Source organism: Papio anubis, chromosome 10, assembly GCF_008728515.1.
Source record: "Papio anubis isolate 15944 chromosome 10, Panubis1.0, whole genome shotgun sequence".
Lineage (NCBI taxonomy): Eukaryota > Metazoa > Chordata > Mammalia > Primates > Cercopithecidae > Papio > Papio anubis.
In genome coordinates this window covers 83,960,963-83,982,583 of record NC_044985.1, presented here as the reverse complement: position 1 = coordinate 83,982,583, position 21,621 = coordinate 83,960,963, and the positions used below count along the sequence as shown (strand labels likewise).

General features: G+C 40.2%; 1 protein-coding gene across 14 annotated transcripts in view; it reads right to left on the bottom strand.

The window, feature by feature from the left end:
* The window catches only part of SPATS2L (spermatogenesis associated serine rich 2 like), a 179,031-nt gene that overhangs the window by 107,213 nt on the left and 50,197 nt on the right, over positions 1-21,621 (bottom strand). Inside the window, exon 1 of one of the 14 annotated variants that reach the window (XM_003907781.5) lies at positions 8,585-9,787. The exons of 10 other annotated variants lie outside the window; for them this stretch is intronic. In XM_003907781.5, coding sequence (XP_003907830.2) covers positions 8,585-8,679 — 95 coding nt within the window. In that variant the 5' untranslated portion in view covers positions 8,680-9,787. Of the gene's footprint in view, positions 1-2,481; positions 2,700-2,733; positions 4,382-8,584; positions 9,788-21,621 lie in introns of those variants that run through there. 3 more of the 14 variants (XM_003907782.5, XM_017946764.3, XM_017946763.3) reach the window with 3 other exon arrangements.

Here is a 21,621-nt window from a genome sequence, read left to right as displayed (position 1 = left end):
GAATTTCATATGAAGATACTTCGACTGGTATTTTTTGTTTAATTTGGAGAAAAAAACTCAAGGTTGCATTTTCATTCAAAGACATTTCAATGTACTCAACCCACTGTTAGAACAACTTCACTGAAAAACATTTTAAGGGCAAATGTCAGAAAAAATTTCACATTTAAAAGCTCTGGCTTGGCCTTTTTTGAAAAGCAGGGTTAGCCTTTGGTTTAGAAATGTCACTGCCTACTAAGTTCTTTGTGGGGGGAAGAAAGAAAATTGAATGTTTTATTTAAACAGGTCATTAACAGTCAATACTGATGTGAAAAGGCCTGCTTTCAGAGGCAGATAAAAGCTTCCAATCTCTTAGAATATCACTTGAACAGATCTAGGGCAAGGTGTGCTGATGCAAGTTTGAGACCTTCATGGGAGAACATCTTCACTCAACAGCCCCGAGTGCTGAGTGCTCGTACGGCAGGCAGCGTCATCTGTGTGGCGCACACTGTTGTATATGCTGCACGTACACGGCAGAGAGGAACACAAAGCGTACTTTATGGCAGTCCCAGCTTTGAATTTTCCATTTCAGTACTGGCAAATGCTTATGAATGAAGATTAACCATTTTTGCATAAAGTGCCAAACCACCTCCCCACAGCAGCAGAATGCAAATGGGCACAAAAGAGCAAAGGACAGCTAAAATAAATGCGGCAGATCTAAGGCAGTGCAAGCACAGAGGGAGGAGGACGCATGGCAGGCTTTATTAGCATTCACCTACGGCATGGTTTTTCTATTTAATTTGAAATTATTTCATTTCATAGGTCTCTGCTGACTTGAGAATATGAATAAATGGCTTTTTCTAAAAGTGACCCAACGCTGGCTCCTATAAGGATCTGCTTCTGATTGCTGGGCTTTAAAGCAAACATGTGTTTCCATAGAGATGTGGGCGACCCGGACCTGGTGCAAGTACCTACTTGTATCAGCAACTCAATTATACTCCGTTCTTTTAACATGCGATGATGTAAGCTCAAGTCTTTAAAATATGCCCATCCTCAGAGACGTCTCAGGAAAGGTGAAGTGGCCAACGTTATGTGAAGCAGAGAAGAGGTTCAGCAGAATAAATGTCACCCTCTTCAAGCACACTGTAATTGGTTCTCTCCCTGCAGAGCACACTGCTTTGCTCCCCCATCCCCGCAACCGCCCGCTGGCAAATCCCAAATCCCAGAGGGGTTTGGACAAAAGATCAAACATAGTTCTTTATACTCCAGAGCCCCAAGTACTTTACCACAAACTCCCCAATGTTGAAAAAGAAATATCATGTGTTCCCTTTCTTTCTTTCCTTTCCCCATCTCTTCAGCTATGGGCAATTCCTACAGAAAGGGCAATGTTTTTTCTTATAATTTGACAAACATTCATTAAACACCGACAATGCGCCAGGGTCTGTGGGGAATGCTGGCAGTGGTTAAAGCTACACTTACTGAACCCTTACCGTATACCCAGCACTGCTCTAAGCACGTTCCATGTATTAACTCCTTTTATTCTCAGAATCGCCCTAAGCAGTGTATACTTCTATTTTTGTTATCACCATTTTGTAGAAAAATAAACGTGAGCACAGAGAGGTAAGCTACTCACTAAGTCACAGAGTTATTCAGTACCTGGTTGAGCTAAGATTTGAACTCACATCTCCTGGCTCCAGAGCTCTTCGCCCCAAAGGAGCTTACAGATCAATGATGAAGACAGATATGTACACACAAACACAGGAGAATGCTAGGCAAGGAAGTGGGGAAGGAAATGACATTGAGAACTAAAAGAATTAGAGTTGGAATTCAGCTGGCTCAAGGTTCTGGGCACAGCAACACTGGGGCTGTGGTCTGTCCAGCTCAAAAGTCCCATCCCAGAGAGTCGGGTGCAAAAGTATGCAAGGCACGCTTGCCGTTAGTGGGACTGGGGATGGGGCTGTATGCTTTTTAAACTTTTAATGGCATCTTTATAAGGACAACACTGCATATTCATGTCCAAAGAAAACATGGATTATGGTTCTGCAATATAACTCCGGACCGGCAAAGAGAACCCCTAACTAAACCTGGCAAACAAAAGCTCTGTGTTTATAGCTAACTCTGGGAAGCTGGCTCGGTTGTCATGGAATAAAAATGCGGAAAAGGAACCCATCATCTCTTCACAGCACATTCTGGTTTCAAAAACCTCTGTTCCAACGAACTCACAGTATTCTAATTCATTGAGTCAGAACTCTCCTAGTAAACATTTAATAATTTTCTCTAAGTGGCAGAGAAAGTCAGGTTCTTCCTAGTTCCTTGAAATGTTACTGGCACTAGCTGAACAAAAACAGTATATGATGTACCGCCTTAAACACACTGGCACTTGGTGGGAAAGAAATAGGGCAGGGCTTAGACTTCCAGCTGGAAAGCGTCCCCAGGCAGCCACCCCCTTTCCCACCCCATTACTGCTCTTCTTACGGCTTCCCAGAAAATGTAACCTCAACTCACTTTTTAAGGTTTCCTCGTGCTCCAAATCAGGGCTCTCAATCCAGTTTCCAGCGACTGGCTTTCTCAGGAGGCAGATAAGCTCTGTTCCCCCACTGGCCACCTTTATCAACTTGCTTTTACCGTGACCAGTAAGTCATCTCAGTAGTGACGAATGTGGAGGCAGAAACCAGGGTAGTAGCAGGATCTTGGGCGTGTCTGAGTAATCAGCAGTGGGCTGGTGGCCTTGGCCACCTGATCAACAGGAAGACTCACCTTCAGAAAGACTGCTTGTTCCCTTTTTGTGAAACTGCCCAGTGTTTTTGCCTTCAGGCTCCTGTTAGTGAATGCCAACTCTTCATCATTCTTATCTTAGGGAAGGTATAGCTCTAAGACTGAACTTGCAACCTTTACACTGACTGCCCCTGAGGCTGAGAACGTTTAGGCTAGGACTGCAGTCATCATTCCAAAGGTCAGTTTCTGGACATGATTATCTGCTAAGGGCTTCTTATCTTCCGGGAGACACCAGGACAGGCATATCAATCAATTAGTACACATTCTAGCACTGCACCCTGAAACCAGTTCCTGGTTCTACACCTAATTGAAAACATCTGTTAGCTAATTTTGCATTAAATGGAAAATGTACAAACCATGTCCAGGGGTATACATTTTATTAAGGGGCATGTGTTCACACAAGGAAGTGAAGTTCTTGCCTGATGTTTATTCAGTTTAACAGCAAAAAGCCAGGGTGAGACGCATGTGGTAGAGTACATTTGTTGGCAGAGCGGAGAAGGGTTTCTTACCTGTCAGACCTGCTCCATCTATACACACATTAGTCCTATATATGTTACCTGTTCACTTGTTTGAGTTTTAGAAATCTAACACATACATTCTACATGTTCTTAGAAAGGCTCACTTCCCTCTTGGATCAGGCCCCACCATCAGAGCCCATCTAGCTGACCACACGCAGGCAGTTGGCCTAGAAAGTTGCTACCACCAGCCCTGTGCCTCTGTCACCAAGCACAGGATCTTGGGCCCTTAAATATTCTCAAAGAGTAAACACTGCCTATTTTCTGCAATACAGATTATTTCTTATGTGCTTATGACCAAAAACAAGCAATTACAATTCACCAAGATTGAATCCCAGCTCAGTCTCTTACTAGTTTTGGGATTTGGGCAAGTACCTTGATCTAGGTCGTGTTTCCTCATCAGTAAAATGGGGATAATAATAGTAACTACGGCATAGGGTGGTAAGAAGGATGAAATGAGTTCACGTTTGTAAAGTGATTACAACAGTGCCTGGCACACAGCAAGTGCTATAGAAGTGCTATAAAATAATATAAATAGATTCCCTCATAGCTCATGTGGTGGTTTTCCCACTGTCCTCATTTTACAGGTGAGAATCTAAGGATTATGAGGTTACCAACACGCATCCAGCCAGTAACGGAGCCGGCCCTTGAAACCTGACCTTCTGACCACAAATTGTCCTGGTGTGGCTACACCCGTCCCTTTTCCAACTCACACTGTCACCTGATGGGAGAGGTGGGGTGACTCCAGAGAGGAGAGGGTGGCAGCCCGAGGCTAGGGGCCTGACTGCAGCCCTCTCAGGGCTCTGTCTGTGTCCACAGGGTCATTTGTTTTCCATGCTTTTAAAACAGCTGCACTGGCAGAAGCAAATCCATTACTACAATATCACTTCCCCATAGAGTGGATCGGAAACCCATGTCAGGTCACGGTTTCCTGCCTTGTAGCTATCAGCTGTGCTCAGTGCTTTTGTGACCAAATTCACAGCTTAAGGTACTTGTCTTCAGAGGACAATAAACAGTCATAACATAGAAAGAGCAAAGTTCAAATAAAGCCTTGGAGCTAATAAGGGAACAATCTAAAAATTACTAAACCTCTTTCCATACATGACTTCAAGTAATTGCATCAACATGAATAAAAGAAAGAATTCGTATGATTTTAATTCCCTTTAGTTTATTCTAATGCAGTCACAGATAATAAAAACTCATTTTGATCATTTAGTATACGCTCAAGATTCTAGGGGGTCATATTTACTATCTTAGTGAACTTTCAATTTCTAGCTGTAATACAAAATAGAAATTTGTCACCTGAAAGATGTTGTAATGGGAAATTAATAAATACTTTTAAAGTGCTTCAAGTATACAAGACTTTAACAGATTTAATATATTACAAAAAAATTCCTTCCTTTTAAAAAGACTGCTTCTGACAAATTCTACTTTGCCTTTCTCTCTTCCAAAGTTCCAAATACAATGCCTTTGACAAGCTAAATGTTCAATGAAGACACATGGAAAGAAAGGAATAAATGTCCTCTCATTTTTATTCTTCTTGTCTTGCTTGCAATGAATTTTTAATAATTTTTTCTCCAGTTTTTAACCCCTCATACTAAGTTATCACTTTAAATGCCACCCTTTTAAAACCAGCATTGTCAGGCTGGGCACGGTCACTCACGCTTGTAATCCCAGCACTTTGGGAGGTTGAGGTGGGTGGATCCCTTGAGTTCAGGAGTTCGAGAGCAGCCTGGGCAACGTGGTAAAACCCTATCTCTACTAAAAATACTAAAATTAGCCAGGCGTGGTTGCATGTGCCTGTAGTCCCAGCTACTAGGGAAGCTGAAGTGGGAGGATCACTTGAGCCCAGGAGGTCGAGGCTACAGTGAGCTGTGATCATGCCACTGGCACTCCAGCCTGGGTGACACAGTGAGACCCTATCTCAAAAAACAAAAAACCCAGTATTGTCCAATATTGTTTTAGCCATATCACTTCACACACCTTCCAATCCACTCTGCTCTTCCTCCCAGCATACCTCCAACCTTGCAATATCTTTTAGTCATTATCAGAGTCAAGGTCTAATCATGAGCACCCAAACTCTCTATATCTTCCTTATTGGGCCCCATGTATCCCCTTTAACCTGGTAACTTGCCCAGCATCTTTTACTGATTTTATTTCTTCTTAATGTAGAGCCTTATACCCAGGAAAAAGTCACTAGACTATAGCTCTCTAGTTCCTCTCCATCAAAGCCAACACTTTTGTCCAAAAACGAAAGACTGAAATTCACCTTTTCTATGGAGTATGAAAAAAAAATTCATTTTCACCCAATGCTAAACACATTTAACCATTAGCCTCACTCCTATATACCCATGTAACTCCGGCATAGATAGGATTTTCATTGCTGTTGGCACCTACATGAACTTAACGGACCCTTCATAAACTATCTTATGGTCTGCCTTGGCCACACTTAGTTTGTAGCATAAAAGGCTGGAGAGCAGATACTCATCCTCTCCACTTTGCACGGAGCTCTGGCCTGCCCTATGGCTCAACTCATGCTGCGGGAAGTTCAGAAAGTACCAGATGCTTCCAATGGTGTACAAGCATTAGCAATACATAGTTTAGTCTCTTCCAAATCATTTTTCTAAAGATTGAATGAATCAAAACTTTTAATACAGTGGCTCAAATAATGCACAGTCCTCTCAGCTAAATATAATACTACATATTATTTACCTTTGGAAGACTTTGGTAGTTATTCGATCTACCTAACACCAATTTTGAGGTGTAAATGTATTAGGTTTTGATCACCTGTTTGGTGAAGTAGACACATCTCTCACAGCTTTGATTCCATTTATACCCATTCTTGGCTGATTTGTAGAGACAAATAATTAGGAATGTCTGTTTTATTTTACTAATGCTAACAATTTTATTATCTAACTGTGGAACATGTCCTTTGAGTGTGCTTCCCCTGGGCCAGACCCTACATGTAGAGGGTGTCTGTGTGCGTGTATCCCTATGAGAACTGAGACTCAATGCCCATTCTTGGTGGGGGTGTATATTGTCATGCATGGGGGTATTAAAACCAAGAGAAATAAGAATGTTTAACAAAATAGTAAACAAATCATTCTGAAATGATTATAACCACGTACATAAAGTGGCTTCTGGAGGAATGAGATGGCTTTAGTTTAGGTGAGCTTAATCAAAGAGGGCTTCAGAGAGGGAGTGCTCTTTTGCACTACTTTGAGGCAATACTGGCAATGATGGGAATGGCACTGCAGGTATGAGGAAGAGCGAAAGTGAAACTTTGCTTGCAGAAACAGTGACTAATGTGTAAAGCCAGAAAGAAAACCTACCTGCTTAGCACACATAAGTCAATTAATAAATATTTACTGGGAGTCCACGATTTGTCTCTGCTAGATGCAATGTGTTTAGTTAACTATGATGCAGTGTAATTTTCAGATTGGCTCCTGCAGGGAGATAAGATTAGCAGGCAGTAAGCAATGAGATGACATTAGAAGGCAGTATTTGGAGGAGGTGTCTAGGTGGTGTGGTTTACATTTGTTCTGTTCGTAATGCAGCTAGAGGTAATATCCTTGTTTCATTATTCTTTTAGTAAATGGGAAAGTTCCTTCTCATCCTATCCCAGCCCAATTCTCCCTCCCACCCCACTGTCATTTTTGGTTACATGGTTCTGAATCTAGACTTTATGCATTTTCTCTGTTATTCTTGAAATGCTGAATTGAAAACAGGATCTTTTAAAATAACTTCCAATTGGTGCAAGCTGACTTTCTGTACTTTTAGTTTTGTAAAAATATATGCCTTAATCTGACAAATATTAAAGGGCTCCAAAACAAATAAAACTATATAGGTGAGTCATACTTACCTCTAGGAAAGTAACTCAAACTGTATTTAAGATTCCATTTGGTTTTATTTTTACCTGATTTTACATCCTGTGAGATGAGTAACACCAAATATTATATAACTTACCAAACTACTCAGCCTGGAAAAAGAGATAACCAGATACTGAAAAGACACTCTTGTTTGTTTTACTAAATGTTCTCTTAAAAATGTGAGGAGGTAGTAGAAAGGGAAAATGTGTAAAAACTTAATCTACATTTGTATCTATTTCTGAATGGATACCAGCCAGTCTTTAAGTCTTGGTTTCATTTTTCGTTCTAAGCTTTCGAATGATACTTGACTAGACAGAATGAGACCACGCTAGATGTCTCATAGAGAACATAGGGTTAGGATTGAGGAAAGACTCTAATGGTCACAGTATTAGTCAGTTTTCTTCTTCTTTTTTTTTTTTTTTTTTTCTGGCAGTCAAATTTAGCACAGGGGGATTAAGCGCCAACTTTAGTGACACTAATGTTAATAAGTTCTGATAACCCACTACCATCAGACCAACCTAGTCAGTTTCTGAAGAATCCTAAAGCCATGCTGTATAGTGGGGAAAAATTAATTTAGCTTACGACAAAGCATTCTCCTTCAAGCCTCCGAATAATCAGCCTCTTGCTTTACAAAGACTTCTTCGGTCTGACAGCTCTGCCATGCCTTTAGCAATAGCTGTCATTTACTGACCACAGTCATTCATTCATTCAGTGTTCATTTTAGCACTTAGTGGCCACCTGCTCTGAGCCAGGTACCATCCTAGGTGCTGGGGATACAACAGTGAACAAACCAAACCAAACCCTCTTCAGGCACCACACTGAATGATTCTGTTTCACTGAGGCCTCACAACGTACCTGCATGTAGGTATTATTATCTCCATTTTAGAGATGAGGGAACTAAGGCTTATATGTTAAGGCCCAGGTCCCAGAGCTAGTCAATAGCAAGGCTAAGACTGAAACCTCTCAAACTAACTCCCAAGCTGGTCCTCATTCCACTAGTCTGGTGCCATTGTTTTGGTTCGATACAAATAAAAGGAATATGTAGCTTAAAAATTATTTAGAGGGTTCATTCCAGTTGCAACAACTTAGTACCCACAAAACTTAGAATCATAGACGTAAAGCCGGCTTGGCAAAAATGCCAAAGGGGGAAGGAAAATTATCAGTGGGAGGAACAACACTTTCTCAGTGCTTTAAATTTTGCTCTCCACTTCCCACTGAGGACAAATCATCATGGAATACCCTTTCCCGGGCCACCTGCCACATTCTTTCTCACCCATTCCTTAACTTACTATCTCCTTATGTTCCTTTCCCTTTATTCCTGTTACATTTGGTGTCATTAAAGGGCAGGTGAAGCTGTCCTGGGAGGTAGTGAGACTCCTGTCACAGAATCTGTTCAAGCCGAAGCTGGCTGGCCACTGAATGAGAATGATGGAAAGGGAATTCACTTACAGTTCGGGAAGATGGGGCACCTCTGCCTTGTAACTCCAGAATTCCAAAGGGAGAAACAATGTTGTTTTTGCAGTCTCTTCCCCTGAATTTACCATGAGGCATCTAGAATGGTCTCGTTCTGTCTTAGTTATGTGTTGTCTGAAAGCTTGAAGCAAAAATTGAAGCCAAGTCAAGTCCAGCTGATACCTACAAGGTACACTCTCAGAAGTCAATTATTTCCTTTGGGTTTTTATGCCTGGGAGTCTGAGATGTCATGGAAAGAGCCTTTCTTTCTGCAGGCAGGGCCAGAAATGCCTCAAATCTACGGCTTTGTTAGAAAACATGGTATGACTTACCATTCGAAGCAAAATCTAAAGAAGCTGTTGGATGACACAAACAAATACCTTCTAACAGATTTTTCAGTTTGGTTTGGTTTGTAACTCAACCCAACTTTCACGAGAAGCATCCCCTGGTCCTAATGTACCCACAATCTGCAAGCTGGTGAAGCTTCAACACTGAACTCAACATCCAGTAACTGTTTACTCTACCGGAGTCCTGGGACTCTACGTATAAGGGAATTTATACATTCCTAAATTAATTTGTAGGTAAGACATTTTGTCTTGGCAGATCTTGAGAACTTTATTCTTGAGAGTGCACTTATTCCTCATTTGACACAGTCTGGAGTCTTCATACATACACCTGAGCTATAAGTTAATCCCCCAGTCAACATCCTCATTAAATAGCCCTCCAGACCTTGCTCAAACATATTCTACAATGGGGATCCATGCCTCCTAAAAGAGCTTTGCCTGTACAAGTCTACTTGTGACTAAACCCTTGGCTAAGATGGAATCGACTGCCTTCCATGAATGTGCTAGCTTTGCCTTCAGACACTCCTTCATCTGGTCACTCTTCCAAAACTCCCAGATTCATCTTACATATGCTTTCCTCTATCCTAGTACAGAATTGTTCATTGAATTGAAGGATGTCAATGTTGGAAAGAACTTTATATAATACATTCCTAAACAAATTTGTGGATAAGACATTTTGTCTTATCAGAACTTGAGAACTTTATTCTTCCCACCCTGTGATACATATATATACTCAGTGGTTTTATTCATTTTTTTAAATGTAGCTTAAGATTGCATTTTCTTGACAATCACATCATGGTATACACTGATTATAATGAGTCTCAACCCTGTCTCTACTAAAAATACAAAAATTCGTCAGGCATGGTGGTGCACACCTGTAATCCTAGCTACCCGGAGGCTAAGGCAGGAAAACTGCCTGAATCCAGGAGACTGAGGTTGCAGTGAGCTGAGATGACACCACTCCACTCCAGCCTGGGTGACAGTGCGAGACTCCGTCTCAAAATATAAATAAATAAAATGAATAAATAAATGTTCTTTTATATCATGAGTTAATTTGAACATGCCCTTTCGGCCATAACTCTCTCTCTCTCTCTCTTTTTTTTTTTTTTAGAACTATCAAATCTCTAATTCTAATCATTCAAACACTTATGGACTGTTAGACTTGGAGTACGTGTGTGTGTGAGACAGAATGTGTACATTATCTTTGATAATTTGGAAACATAATCATGATTATATTATCACAATTTCATTGTTTATTCTTTCATTTTTTACATATGCACACACATTTTACATATGTGTATGTAAAACTTACTGGGTATCAGCTATGTGCCAAGTACTGTTTGAGGAGCTTTAGGAGTACCAAGAAAGAGCCCTAATTTGAATGTAGAGGTGGGCTTCCCATCTCTTCAGTTATCTTCTCTTTTAGAGTCTTAGGCTATAGAACCATATCTTCTTCTTCTCTGCACTATCTGGGAGTTCCCCTGAAGTCTGTAATACATGTCTGCCATATCCACCATCTGCTCCTTAGCGCAAAATCTTAAACATCGTGGTCACAATCCTCCAAGTGCTGGCCCACTGCAGACACTCAATATGTATTTATCGAATACATTGATAAAGGTTCCTTCTACTTTTATCTTATCAACCAATCTTTTCTTGGTTAAAATTAGGTCCAATATAGCAGTTCCCTTCATTTCCGTTACTTCCCTAGAGAGAAAATGGTAGTGAAGCAAATTAGTATCTGAGACCCCATTTTCATTTAAACATGAATAAGACTTCGAGCAGATGCCCAAATAGCTTAAGTCTCTCATCGCTCTTATTACCTCAGTGTCATTTTTGTACATTATAGCAGAACTAAATTATACCAATGCCCAATATGACTGAATGGTCTAAGTTCATTTAGTCAACTGAACTATGTATTGTCCACCACATGTGAGGAACTGTCCTGGACACTGCATTTTTTTCTTCTTCCTTTTAACTTCACCAAGTATGCATCTTCTTTCGGGTTTTTGGATTCTCACACCTCTGCCTCCCTAAGAAGTTCGGGATTCCTGCTCCACGGAAACAACTTCTGTTTCTGTTCTGTTACAAATCCTGCCATTCATCAACTTTTTTTTTAGGGCAGATTAGTTAAAGCCAGGTTTCTCAACTTTTTCTTAACGAAAACTTTCTTAATTTCTTATAATGCTGTTTTAAATACCAAATTAAGTATAGTAATTTAAAAATCAGAACCATGAGACAAAATACTACACTGTTTATAAACTACAACTCTTACCACTAGCATACCAATTAGGAACCATTTATCCGAATCTGAAAATAAATAACATTTTTAAAGAATATAGCCAAATTTATAATGTGATTCAGTTGATCATCAACATGATCAGTAACTTTTAGGAGTCGAACTTCCATTTACACATCCATTTACTCTATATGTAGCATAAAAATTGGAATTCACTTTCAATACTAGGATATGTAAATATGGGCATTCCTTTCCTAACTTCTTCAATCCACTTTTTAGAAAGTAATTTAAGTAATCTATAATCAAATGCAAACACTACATTCAAACAAACCACATAATTTATTTTCTATATGAAATAAAGATATACTCTTATTTTCTTGAAAAGTATAGATTTTCATCTGGGCTTCTGTATCAAGATTTTGAGTTATCAGATCATTTTCATTGACTATGATTTGAGTACAGAATAACTTGTGTGCACAGAAACAACAAATCAATTTGTCTTTGCTGTTTTCCTGGTGTGTTGCTGAAAGACTGTGTTCTGTCCACACAAGGTCATGGCCCTGACCTGGAAGTGGGCTTTGCTGAGTAAGCAGGTCAGAGATTATCATGATTGCAAAATAAGCAAGAAGGCATGAAAATAATGAAGAAAGACAGAGTTGGGGGAAAAACCCAACTTAATATTAATTAGCCTATAAGCTAAGCTAAACACAGTTTTTGCCCAAAGATAAAAGAAATTCTGTATAGGGCAAGAAAATGTTTAATGAAATACAGACTAAAATTTATCTGTAGTTAGTTTACTTAGAATACTGATGTTTTATCCTCTTAGGTATATCTTTTCAATAACATTAAGACTTTGCAGTAAGGTTAAGAAGTAATTTCTGAAAAGCGTTTAGTCTGTTTTTGAGTCTTCAGTTAGTGACAGTCACCAGCAAATGTTGAGCAAATTTTGGAAAAATTAATTGCACCTATAGAAAGTCTTAGTACATTACTGCTTTGGTTTATTACATACTATATATTAATAAAACATTTAAATGTGTTTAATTTACTAGCAAGAAGTACCTGAGACATGGTGAGATTTTGATTTCTATGGTAATAAGCTTTAGGAATGTAGAAAACAACATCTTATAATCTGTAAGCCTCCAATACAATCTTGCAGTGTGACATGGATTCCTCCATTACTTAGGAGTTAGCTGAGCAGACATCACATGTGAGCTACTGCAATTATTTACAATTAATACTGCACATTTTTACTGCTGGCATGTTAGTTTGCATTTTCCTTTTATTTTCATATCAAATATTTCACACAGTCATGGTATTATACCGATTACCAACTCAAGTCCATCAATAATCATCAATATTTGCAGACTTTTTTCTTATTTGATACTGCTGTTTTTACATACTAGTTTATTTAATTATATTCACTTGAAATTCTTACTTAGTATAACAGAAGATTTCATTAACTCTCTCTAGGTAAAAAAATAAATGGATATAAGAATAAGAAAGCAGACATAAGTATAATTTATTTTTTTCAGGCTCAAAAGCCTCCTTTTGAGTGTGCCAATCAGTCTAAATGAAGAGGATATTCTATGATAAGTAAGCCCTTGGGATCAAGGATAGAAATATCAGCACAAAATAGGTATGAATGTGTTTACTGTTAATGTATGTAAGTGGATAGGGTGAAATAATTAATCCATGTTCAAGAAGTCCAGGCAATCCTCCTAACTTGCACTTTGCAAGATATGATTGTTGATTTATGGTTCTGGGACAGCTAATGAGTTGCATTAGAATCCCAGTATGTTCATGTTTGAAAAGAACTCCCTAGCATCTCAACAAAATTTCCCTTTTTATAAATGAGGAAACTGAGGCTGTATGGACAGAAGGAACTTGATGAAAGTCACACTACTAGAAAGTAGCAGGGCCAGGACTTAAAACACAGGTCTTCCATTCTTTTAAAGAAAATTTTATTGAGCATCTCCTATGTACATAGGCTTGTGCTGAGTCCCAGTTAGAAGAACAGTACATGAAGTACAATCCCTGGCCTCAAGGAACTTTGATTTTAGTGAGGGTTACCAGACAAGTGAACAGAAAACAATACAATACGAGTTATTCTAGGGGAAGCACAAAGTTTTATTAGACCACTTTGAGTTGGGGGTGGTATGAGGGCAAACAACAAAAATTAGGAGGGTCAAGGAAAGCTTCCAGGTGGATGTCAGGTTTAAGCTGGGCCCTGAAGTAGCTAGGTGAATGGGGCACAGTGAAGAAGAAAGAAAAAGGAAGAACATGATCCTTAGAAAAAAAGAAATACCCTAAGAATAAGGCCATAATGTTTCTGGCTAATCCATTATCCATATTAACACTTTGTTAGCCTGAGTATATCACAATAGAGTCTGATCATCTCTGAGTTCACAGAGTCCAATGTATAGACTTTGAAGACTGAAAACCAGGCTTTGAAACGTGGCCTCAACTGAGAAGTTCTGCGTAGGCGACCAGCCAGTGGCAGCCCCACAGTGGTCGTATTGCTGTCCCAGCCAAGCGGGTACAGCTGTCATCCTCCTTGAGCCCCATGATCTTTGGCTGTAAACAGGCGTAATTGCTGTCTATTTATCTATTTCATAGCGATGTTGTGATGATGCTCCCCTTCCTCAGTGGGAAACAGAATAATATGTATTTCACAGTGATTTTGTGAGCATTAAAAGATAACATAAGTAAACCCACATAATATTAGCACTTGGGTAGTAGGAATACAATTCTGTTGGTTTCTTGTCCTGTGATAATGCAAAAGCAGTTCTCTGGGAATCTGACTCACCCAGCAAAGATAGAGGAAAACCTGTGGCCTTCACTTTATTCACTTACACCAGGATCTACCCAACTGACTTAACTGACCTGAAGGACGTCAATGAATGTCAGATTGTGAAGATTCTCCTTTTTAGAGAGACTTTCTTAATCATTAAAACAAAACAAAAATAAGAAAACAATACACGGAGTTTATTCCTCCAGCCCAGTCATCCCTGAACTGGAATGCCTCACTCTAGAATGCCCACCCTACCTGGGACTGCCCTGCACTCACTGGGATGACTGGCAACTGCTTCTCTGCTCCCTGCTGGGAGCTTCCCTCCCCTACCTCTCCACAGACACCCAACAAGCCTTCAGACATTCCTGCAGTACAGGCAGAAAGGAGAAAGAAAATACAGGGAGAATTACTTTGGGGAAGGACCTACGAGTGGGTGGTACCTGGATGGCACTAGAATAAATTTCCCATAACTTGGCAACAAGTGAAATAAAAACATCTTCTGAGAGTTGATATATAAAATCAATAAATGATGAATCCTAGGAAAGACTTTAAAGTCCCCTTAAAGTGACCAGGCCAGTACAAGACTTGACTGTCGCCACTGACATAAAGAAAGAAGTCCATTGGCAACCTAAACATGGGAACAGGGCACTCAGAGGGAAATCTTACCCATCTGAACACTGGCAAGGCTGAGATACATCACTATGTTCCCTATGCCAAGTATTTCTCACAAATTATTTTATTTAGCAATTACAACAAACCAGTGACATAGCTCATTCTGTTCTTCTTAAAAACAGGAGAGGAAACAGCGTGTTTCCTAGTGCTGCTGTAACACATTAGCACACATTTAGTGGCTTAAAATAACATAAATTTATTACTTTACAGTTTTGTAAGTCAGAAGTCTGACAAGGATCCTTTTTGGAAGCTCTAGAGGAGGATCTGTTTCCTTGCCCTTTCTAGATTCTAGAGGCCACCCACCTTCTTTAGCTCATGTCTCCTTCCCCCATCTTCAAAGCCTGCAGCGTCCCATCTTTCTGACCATTCTTCCATAGTAACATCTCCCTCTGACTCTGAGCTCAGCCATAATATCTGATTTTTTTTTTCACTCTCCAAGAACAATTTTCACACCCTTGAGGGCAATACTGCCCCTGCTGAGAATTCATGATTTATTCAAACAGAAATATTAATACTGAAGTGAGTGCCTGTTGTTGATCTTCCACCACAACCTCCCCAATTTTCCTTCCTCTGGTATGCGCCAGCCATGCAGTTGGAGACTGATCCAAGGCTTTAAGCTTTGACCACAGAAATTGATGCAGAAAAGGTACATACTAAAGCACTCAGCCAATGAGACTTCACTATTTTGTTTTCTCTACAACAGACAGTAGAAATGCTAACATTTGTATATCAAACAAATGACCAGCTATGAAACATATTTTCAATGTAATTTTTAGTATCCTCTGTACACTTAAATTAATCCAATTCTTAGGAAGAGCTATGTATTTATTTCTTGGTCCTAGTTAAAATAATGAATGTCCTTGATCTAATTCTGCCATGGTTTTTATTACTTTTCTCAATAACAAAAGCCAGAAACAAAATTTGATTTTGCTTCTAGCTGTTTAAATAGATAAAAATTAGCATGACTATCAAAATCCAGGTTCGTCCTGTCAGGTTGAGAGGAAAACCAGGGTTACAACTGAAGAAGATGAATATGGACACTAACAGGAAAAAGTGCTTGGCTAGTCAAGTAAACAAATAAGAAATGCAAGTCCCCAATAGAGTAGGTATAGCACTGCACTATAATAAGCAAACTGTCTCTTTATGATCATTTTCCTAGAGAAGATATTGCTAAAGTAATGCAGATTTTCTAATGAGGTGGTAGCAGTAGTATAATTATTAAAAAACTTTAAATTTTCATTCATTAGCATTTTAAAAGTTTAATTTTCATCATTAAAGGCCTCAAATATACATTACTGCCCCTTTCAGAGACATGTAGCGATAACTGAGACTAATAGAAGGATCTGAATCAAGGGGCAATGGCAGTATGGCTTCTGTGGCCTAAAATCACAGTGATCATGCATGTGATCTTGGTTTTATACGGAACCTCTCTGGCCTGAAAACTGTATCTAGAAAATTTATTTTAATTCAATTGTACAGTAGCAAAATATATTCCTGGCAGTTAAGCTTCAAATTATTTTCCAGCAGGAGGAGAGGTATATCTCATCATTGAACTGGAGGCCTGAGAGCCACAAAGTTGCAACACCAACCTTCTACCGCAGAGCGACATTTTCTCCTTCATTATATCCTCAGGTATTTTTTACTTCGCTTGCTAGTCCCCTAGCTGAACTCGGGGTCAAAACACGCTGCTCAGGTTGGCGCTACAAAGCCACAGGCAAAGCAAACTGTTGTCCCCCAAATCCATTACTTCCTTCCACCTGGGTGCACAGTCACCCATCTAAAGGTCATAATTTCCATCCTCCCTTGCAATTAAGTATCTTCATGTAGCTAAGTCCTGGCCAATGGAATGTGAATGGAAGTAATAAGCAAAACTTCCGGGTTGTACCTTTAAAAGGAAGGGGTGTGCTTCCTACTTCCTTTTGTCCCCTTCTTGCCAGCTGAAGTGTGACAAGAACTTGAAATGGAAGCCATAAAGTAAGGACGACAGGACAACCTGCCAGGAAGACTGTGCAGCTCTCCCACCAGCCTGTATGCCTAGACTGTGAAATGAGGGAGAAACAGACTTTTGTGTTTCTAAGCCAGTGTTGTTTGCCTTTATCTCAGCAGCCAAATTGGCAACAAAACTAATATTTAATCCAGAAATTTCCTGCACTCCAGCATTCACAACTCTTCTTTTTTCAAGACAAGGTGTGTCTCTGTTGTCCAGGCTGGAGTGCAGTGGCTCCATCACAGCTACTTGCAGCCTCAACTTCCCAGGCTCAAGCAATCCTCTTGCCTCAGTCTCCCGCGGAGCTGGCATTACAGGTATGTGCCACCATGCCTAGATTTTTTTTTTCTTTCATTTTTTGTAGAGACAAGGTCTGGTTATGTTGCTCAGGCTGGTCTTGAACTCCTGGGCTCAAAGATCTTCCTGACTTGGTCTCCCGAAGTGCTGGGATTACAAGCGTGAGCCACCACATCTGGCCCTGCATTCACACCTTTGGGTTAAGAAGGTTTCAATATCCTCAAGACTTACATATAAATGTCCTAATACTCTGAACAAATCACAATGGACAGGTAAAGAACTGATTCTGAATTAACATTACAGTTTTTCTTTTAAGCTGAATACTGGGGATAAATACACAGAAGCACACAGAAACCAGCAAATGATCCTTTTATTTAGTTCCCACAACTAAAGTGGGATGTGAAAAACTGAAGAGGATGTAGAAAAGTGCATGCACACAAACAGGTGCACGATGGCAAAGGATTGGCCTATTCAGTTGTAAATCTAGCAGTCAACTTAATATCCCTGTTTCAGACAAAGGATGGTAATGAACTGAGCCTTCCACAATGGAAAAAAAACCATTTTAAACTACAAGAAAGACTTAACGATTTGGAGAAACGTATTCTCTTAGCCTGTAGTTAATCATTTTAGTTACTGAGGAAAGTTTTGAAATCTTTTTCCCTGCAGATATTTTTTTAATTGGATAGATTTTAATTTTCTAGAATGTCATGTTAGAATTCTGCCCTAGGAGGACAAGAAGGAGGGAGTGAGGATGGAGATTATCTCAACAAGGTCCTTCATCCAGGGACCAGGGCTTCCAATCCTTCCTCCTCCCCCGAGTCCCTTTCCCTTCTTTCTCCTTTTTCTTCTCTCTTTCTCTCATGACACTAAGTTGGTTTGTGCTTACAAGAGAAGCAACAAGATTTGTTTCTCCTTGCTTTATTTCTCATGACCACATGCTTTGACCTATGTCCATTCTATAATGTGCCACAGATTGCAAAATTTAATGGTAGGAACAGTGTGAATGTGTATGTAGGTGTGTGTATCTGTGTAGGGATGTGGGCATGTGGGGCGGGGGGTGGGGAATAGTGGGTGGAGCTAGAAAAGGAGTTTCACAATGGATCCAGAAGCAATTCACAGACACACACACGCAGCCCTGTTCTGCTCTGCTCTATCCTACCGTTGGGAATTCAGATGAGGAACTCTAGTTTTGGGGGTGAGGGGGCAGTGTCATACAATGGCATCAAGCCTCAGGCCTCAGTACAGATCCATCTTCAAGGACACAATTCTACTCATCCCCTCAATGGGTCACGTACCATGCTAGTCCTTTTGGTAAAAAAAGAAAGCGCTTCTTTTCAGGTAGATACATTTGAAACAAAACAAGAGCTTATTACAAGGTGATGAAAGCCAAAATAACAGTACTTTATTTATTTGGAGGAAATCCCATATTGTGAGGACATTGCTGACCACCTGCCACCTGCTTCCCCTCCCCCAAGGAGGAGCGGCTTATCTCATTGGTTCATTTGAAAGAATAAACCCACTCCCCACTCTGATAGGATCCTTCTGTTTGCCTGCAAAGAGGGTACCTTCCCACCTGCTCTTGGCCATGCAATAAGCTTTGGGCGCAGGCCCTGCCCCTGGTTGGGGAGGACAGAGGTAGAGAAGGGATGTAATGTCCCACTCTGCCTGTACTGGGTCTCCTTACTGCAAGGGCGAAGTATTAGCAAACCATCCTGGCCCTGATCTAAAGCCACATTTTCCAGTGAGCTTTTATCAGAAAGAAAACTGACATTTTACTCTCCCCTTGCCTCACTGCTCTCTCTCTCAACATTACCTGGCACACTGTAGGAAACTAGTAAACAGTTTTTGAAGGAGAGAATAAATGGACTTGGGTGGACCAGTTAGCTGACCTCCTAAAACCCCAGTGAAATGGTTCTGAACTTGAGGCACTATGTATTTTTTATCACTCACCCCGTAGTTACAGTGCTTGCACATGGACCATATATGTTATTTATTTATAAAGGTTAAACATGTGGCTCTCTATTAATATATCACATACTTCATAGAAATACTCCAAAATAGAAATTTGAAAAGATATGGAAAAAATGTTAATATAAGCTCCAATATATTCTTACACCCCCTGAGGATTATTTTGAGCACTCCACTTTGGAGCCCACTGGTCTAGACTTTCAGTACTACAGAAGTTCAGAAGAGAAGGACTTAGAAGTCTGGAGTAGTCCAGACAGACTCAGCTGGACTGGAAAGGCCCTGGTTCATAGCTTTGCACTCCTTGACACATGCTGTAAGATGACTTTCAATTTGGAGAAGATGCTCAATGTATATGTGTTAAAAACTGGAAGGAGAAGGTGAGGACTGAGTTAACAGTTGCTGAATGGGCAGGATTTACAGAGCTAGAAGGAAAATGGGAGGGGCATGCCAAGTGAGACTTCTCTGGGAATACTTTATTCTAAGAACAGGTTTATCACAGAAATGGGATAGAAGTTGGCTTTCATCACACTGACTTGAGCGCCAACGTATTGCAGAATAACAGGAAATAATGTCAGTCATTGGAAGACAGAGAAGAGTGAAAGTGACGGGTTACCTTGAACAATGAAGGTACAGAAATCTTGATTTGATTTGCTGTAGAATAAAATATGGAACCATTCAACATTTTAAAGATACAAACATCATCATGATATCTATGTTTTGTGAAGATTACTCTGAGGTTAGGGTGCAAACCGGATGGGAAAAAAATTGGATTTGGTTAGAGCAGCTCAGAAGTGAGACTATTAGAATTTGATTAGAGTGATAAAGGTGGTAATAATGAAGAAAGTATGAAACCGAACATCAATTAGAAAGAATATGACCAAGTCTCAGTAAAATATGGAAGAAGAAAGAGAAGAAACCAAATACTCCTAGAAATGAGTCCACCATTTAAAAACTAAACAACCCTAATTGATTTCTTCAAGTTGTTTTTTTTTTTTTTTTTTTTTTTGAGACGGAGTCTGGCTCTGTCGCCCAGGCTGGAGTGCAGTGGCCGGATCTCAGCTCACTGCAAGCTCTGCCTCCTGGGTTTACGCCATTCTCCTGCCTCAGCCTCCCGAGTAGCTGGGACTACAGGCGCCCGTCACCTCGCCCAGCTAGTTTTTTTGTATTTTTTAGTAGAGACGGGGTTTCACCGCGTTAGCCAGGATGGTCTCGATCTCCTGACCTCGTGATCCGCCCGTCTTGGCCTCCCAAAGTGCTGGGATTACAGGCTTGAGCCACCGCGCCCTGCCTGATTTCTTGAAGTTTTTTATCCTGTTTTGCTAGAGTAAGTAACAGCAGTGTGAGTTGATATTTCCTTACTCCTATTTAAAAGCTTGGGTCTCAGCCTCTAACCTCAAAGAAAATTTGTGTGTGTGTGTATTTTTTTTTTTAAGAGGCAGGGTCTCATTCTCTCATGTTGTCCAGGCTGGAGTGCAGTGGTATAATCATGGCTCACTGTAACTTTGAACTCCTGGGCTCAAGGGATCCTCCCCTTCAGTCTCCCAAGTAGCTAGGACCACAGGTGTGCACTGCCACGCCTGGCTAATTTTAAATTTTGTTTTAAGATAGAGATGGGGTCTCACTATGTTGCCTGGTCTCAAACTCAGTTGCCTGGTCTCAAACTCCTGGCCTCAAGTGATCCTCCTGCCTTGACCTCCCAAGGTGCTGGGATTACAGGTATGGCCCACTGCATCAAACTAAAAAATTCTTAAACATGGAAGATGGACTAAATTTTCAAGAGCCCATGATATTACTAAATTTGCTAGAAGATGCAACTTAGGAATGGCACTCTGCCTTGGAAAAAAAAAAAAGGAAATATGACCTTTGTGTGTATGTAGTAAACAACTCCTGATTTTCTGCATGTGAGTGAGCAGAGCAATCTGGTCAACCACAAGGTGAAGACTAGTATTAAATTCATGTACCTTTGCGCCAGGTTTTTCCTATATGTGAACTCCACTGTATTTCTAGCCATAGAGTTTAGTTCTAAGATAATTTAGCCAAATGAATACTAAAAGACATGGAATAGAGGTGTAGGTCATGAAAATGCTGGAATAAAAAGAAATCCAAGCATTTTCATCAACTAGTGCTAATTCTGTGAACAGGTCATATGATGTGCCTGCATCTGTATAGTTCATTTTTTGAAACCTGTGTGCTAGATCCCTCAATGACTTATTCTGAAAATGGTCTCCTAAGATGGTAAGAAATGACCAAAAATTACATAAAGCTCACTTTCCAAACAGAGTTATGCAGAAAATAATCTGCCATCTGGCTTTCTGGCTAACTTCACTTCTTTCCTTTTAGGCAGATATTATTTTATCCAGACCACACAGTTTGTTCGTCTAGTTGGTTCACGAAAATTTCAGAACATGACTCTGTAGCAGGAATGTTTGACAAGTGACAGAACATTAGCTGCTTAACATCAGGCCAGTTTCCTTGTCTCGGTGGTTAAGCAAGTCTCTCCCAGGCCACGTGTGCTTGGGTGCCTTCAGCTATAAATTCAAACTGATGATCTGGTGATATCTTTGATATCTCTCAAAGATCATGTCTCCAATGCACTTTGAGACATGTATTGCTCATGTACATATACTGGTGCTCAGAAATTAACTACGAAGATTTTAAAACTCAGTGCTACTTCATGAGAAACATTATGATAGTCTACTTGAATGCAGACCGATCTAAACCAAGTCACTGTACTTGTCA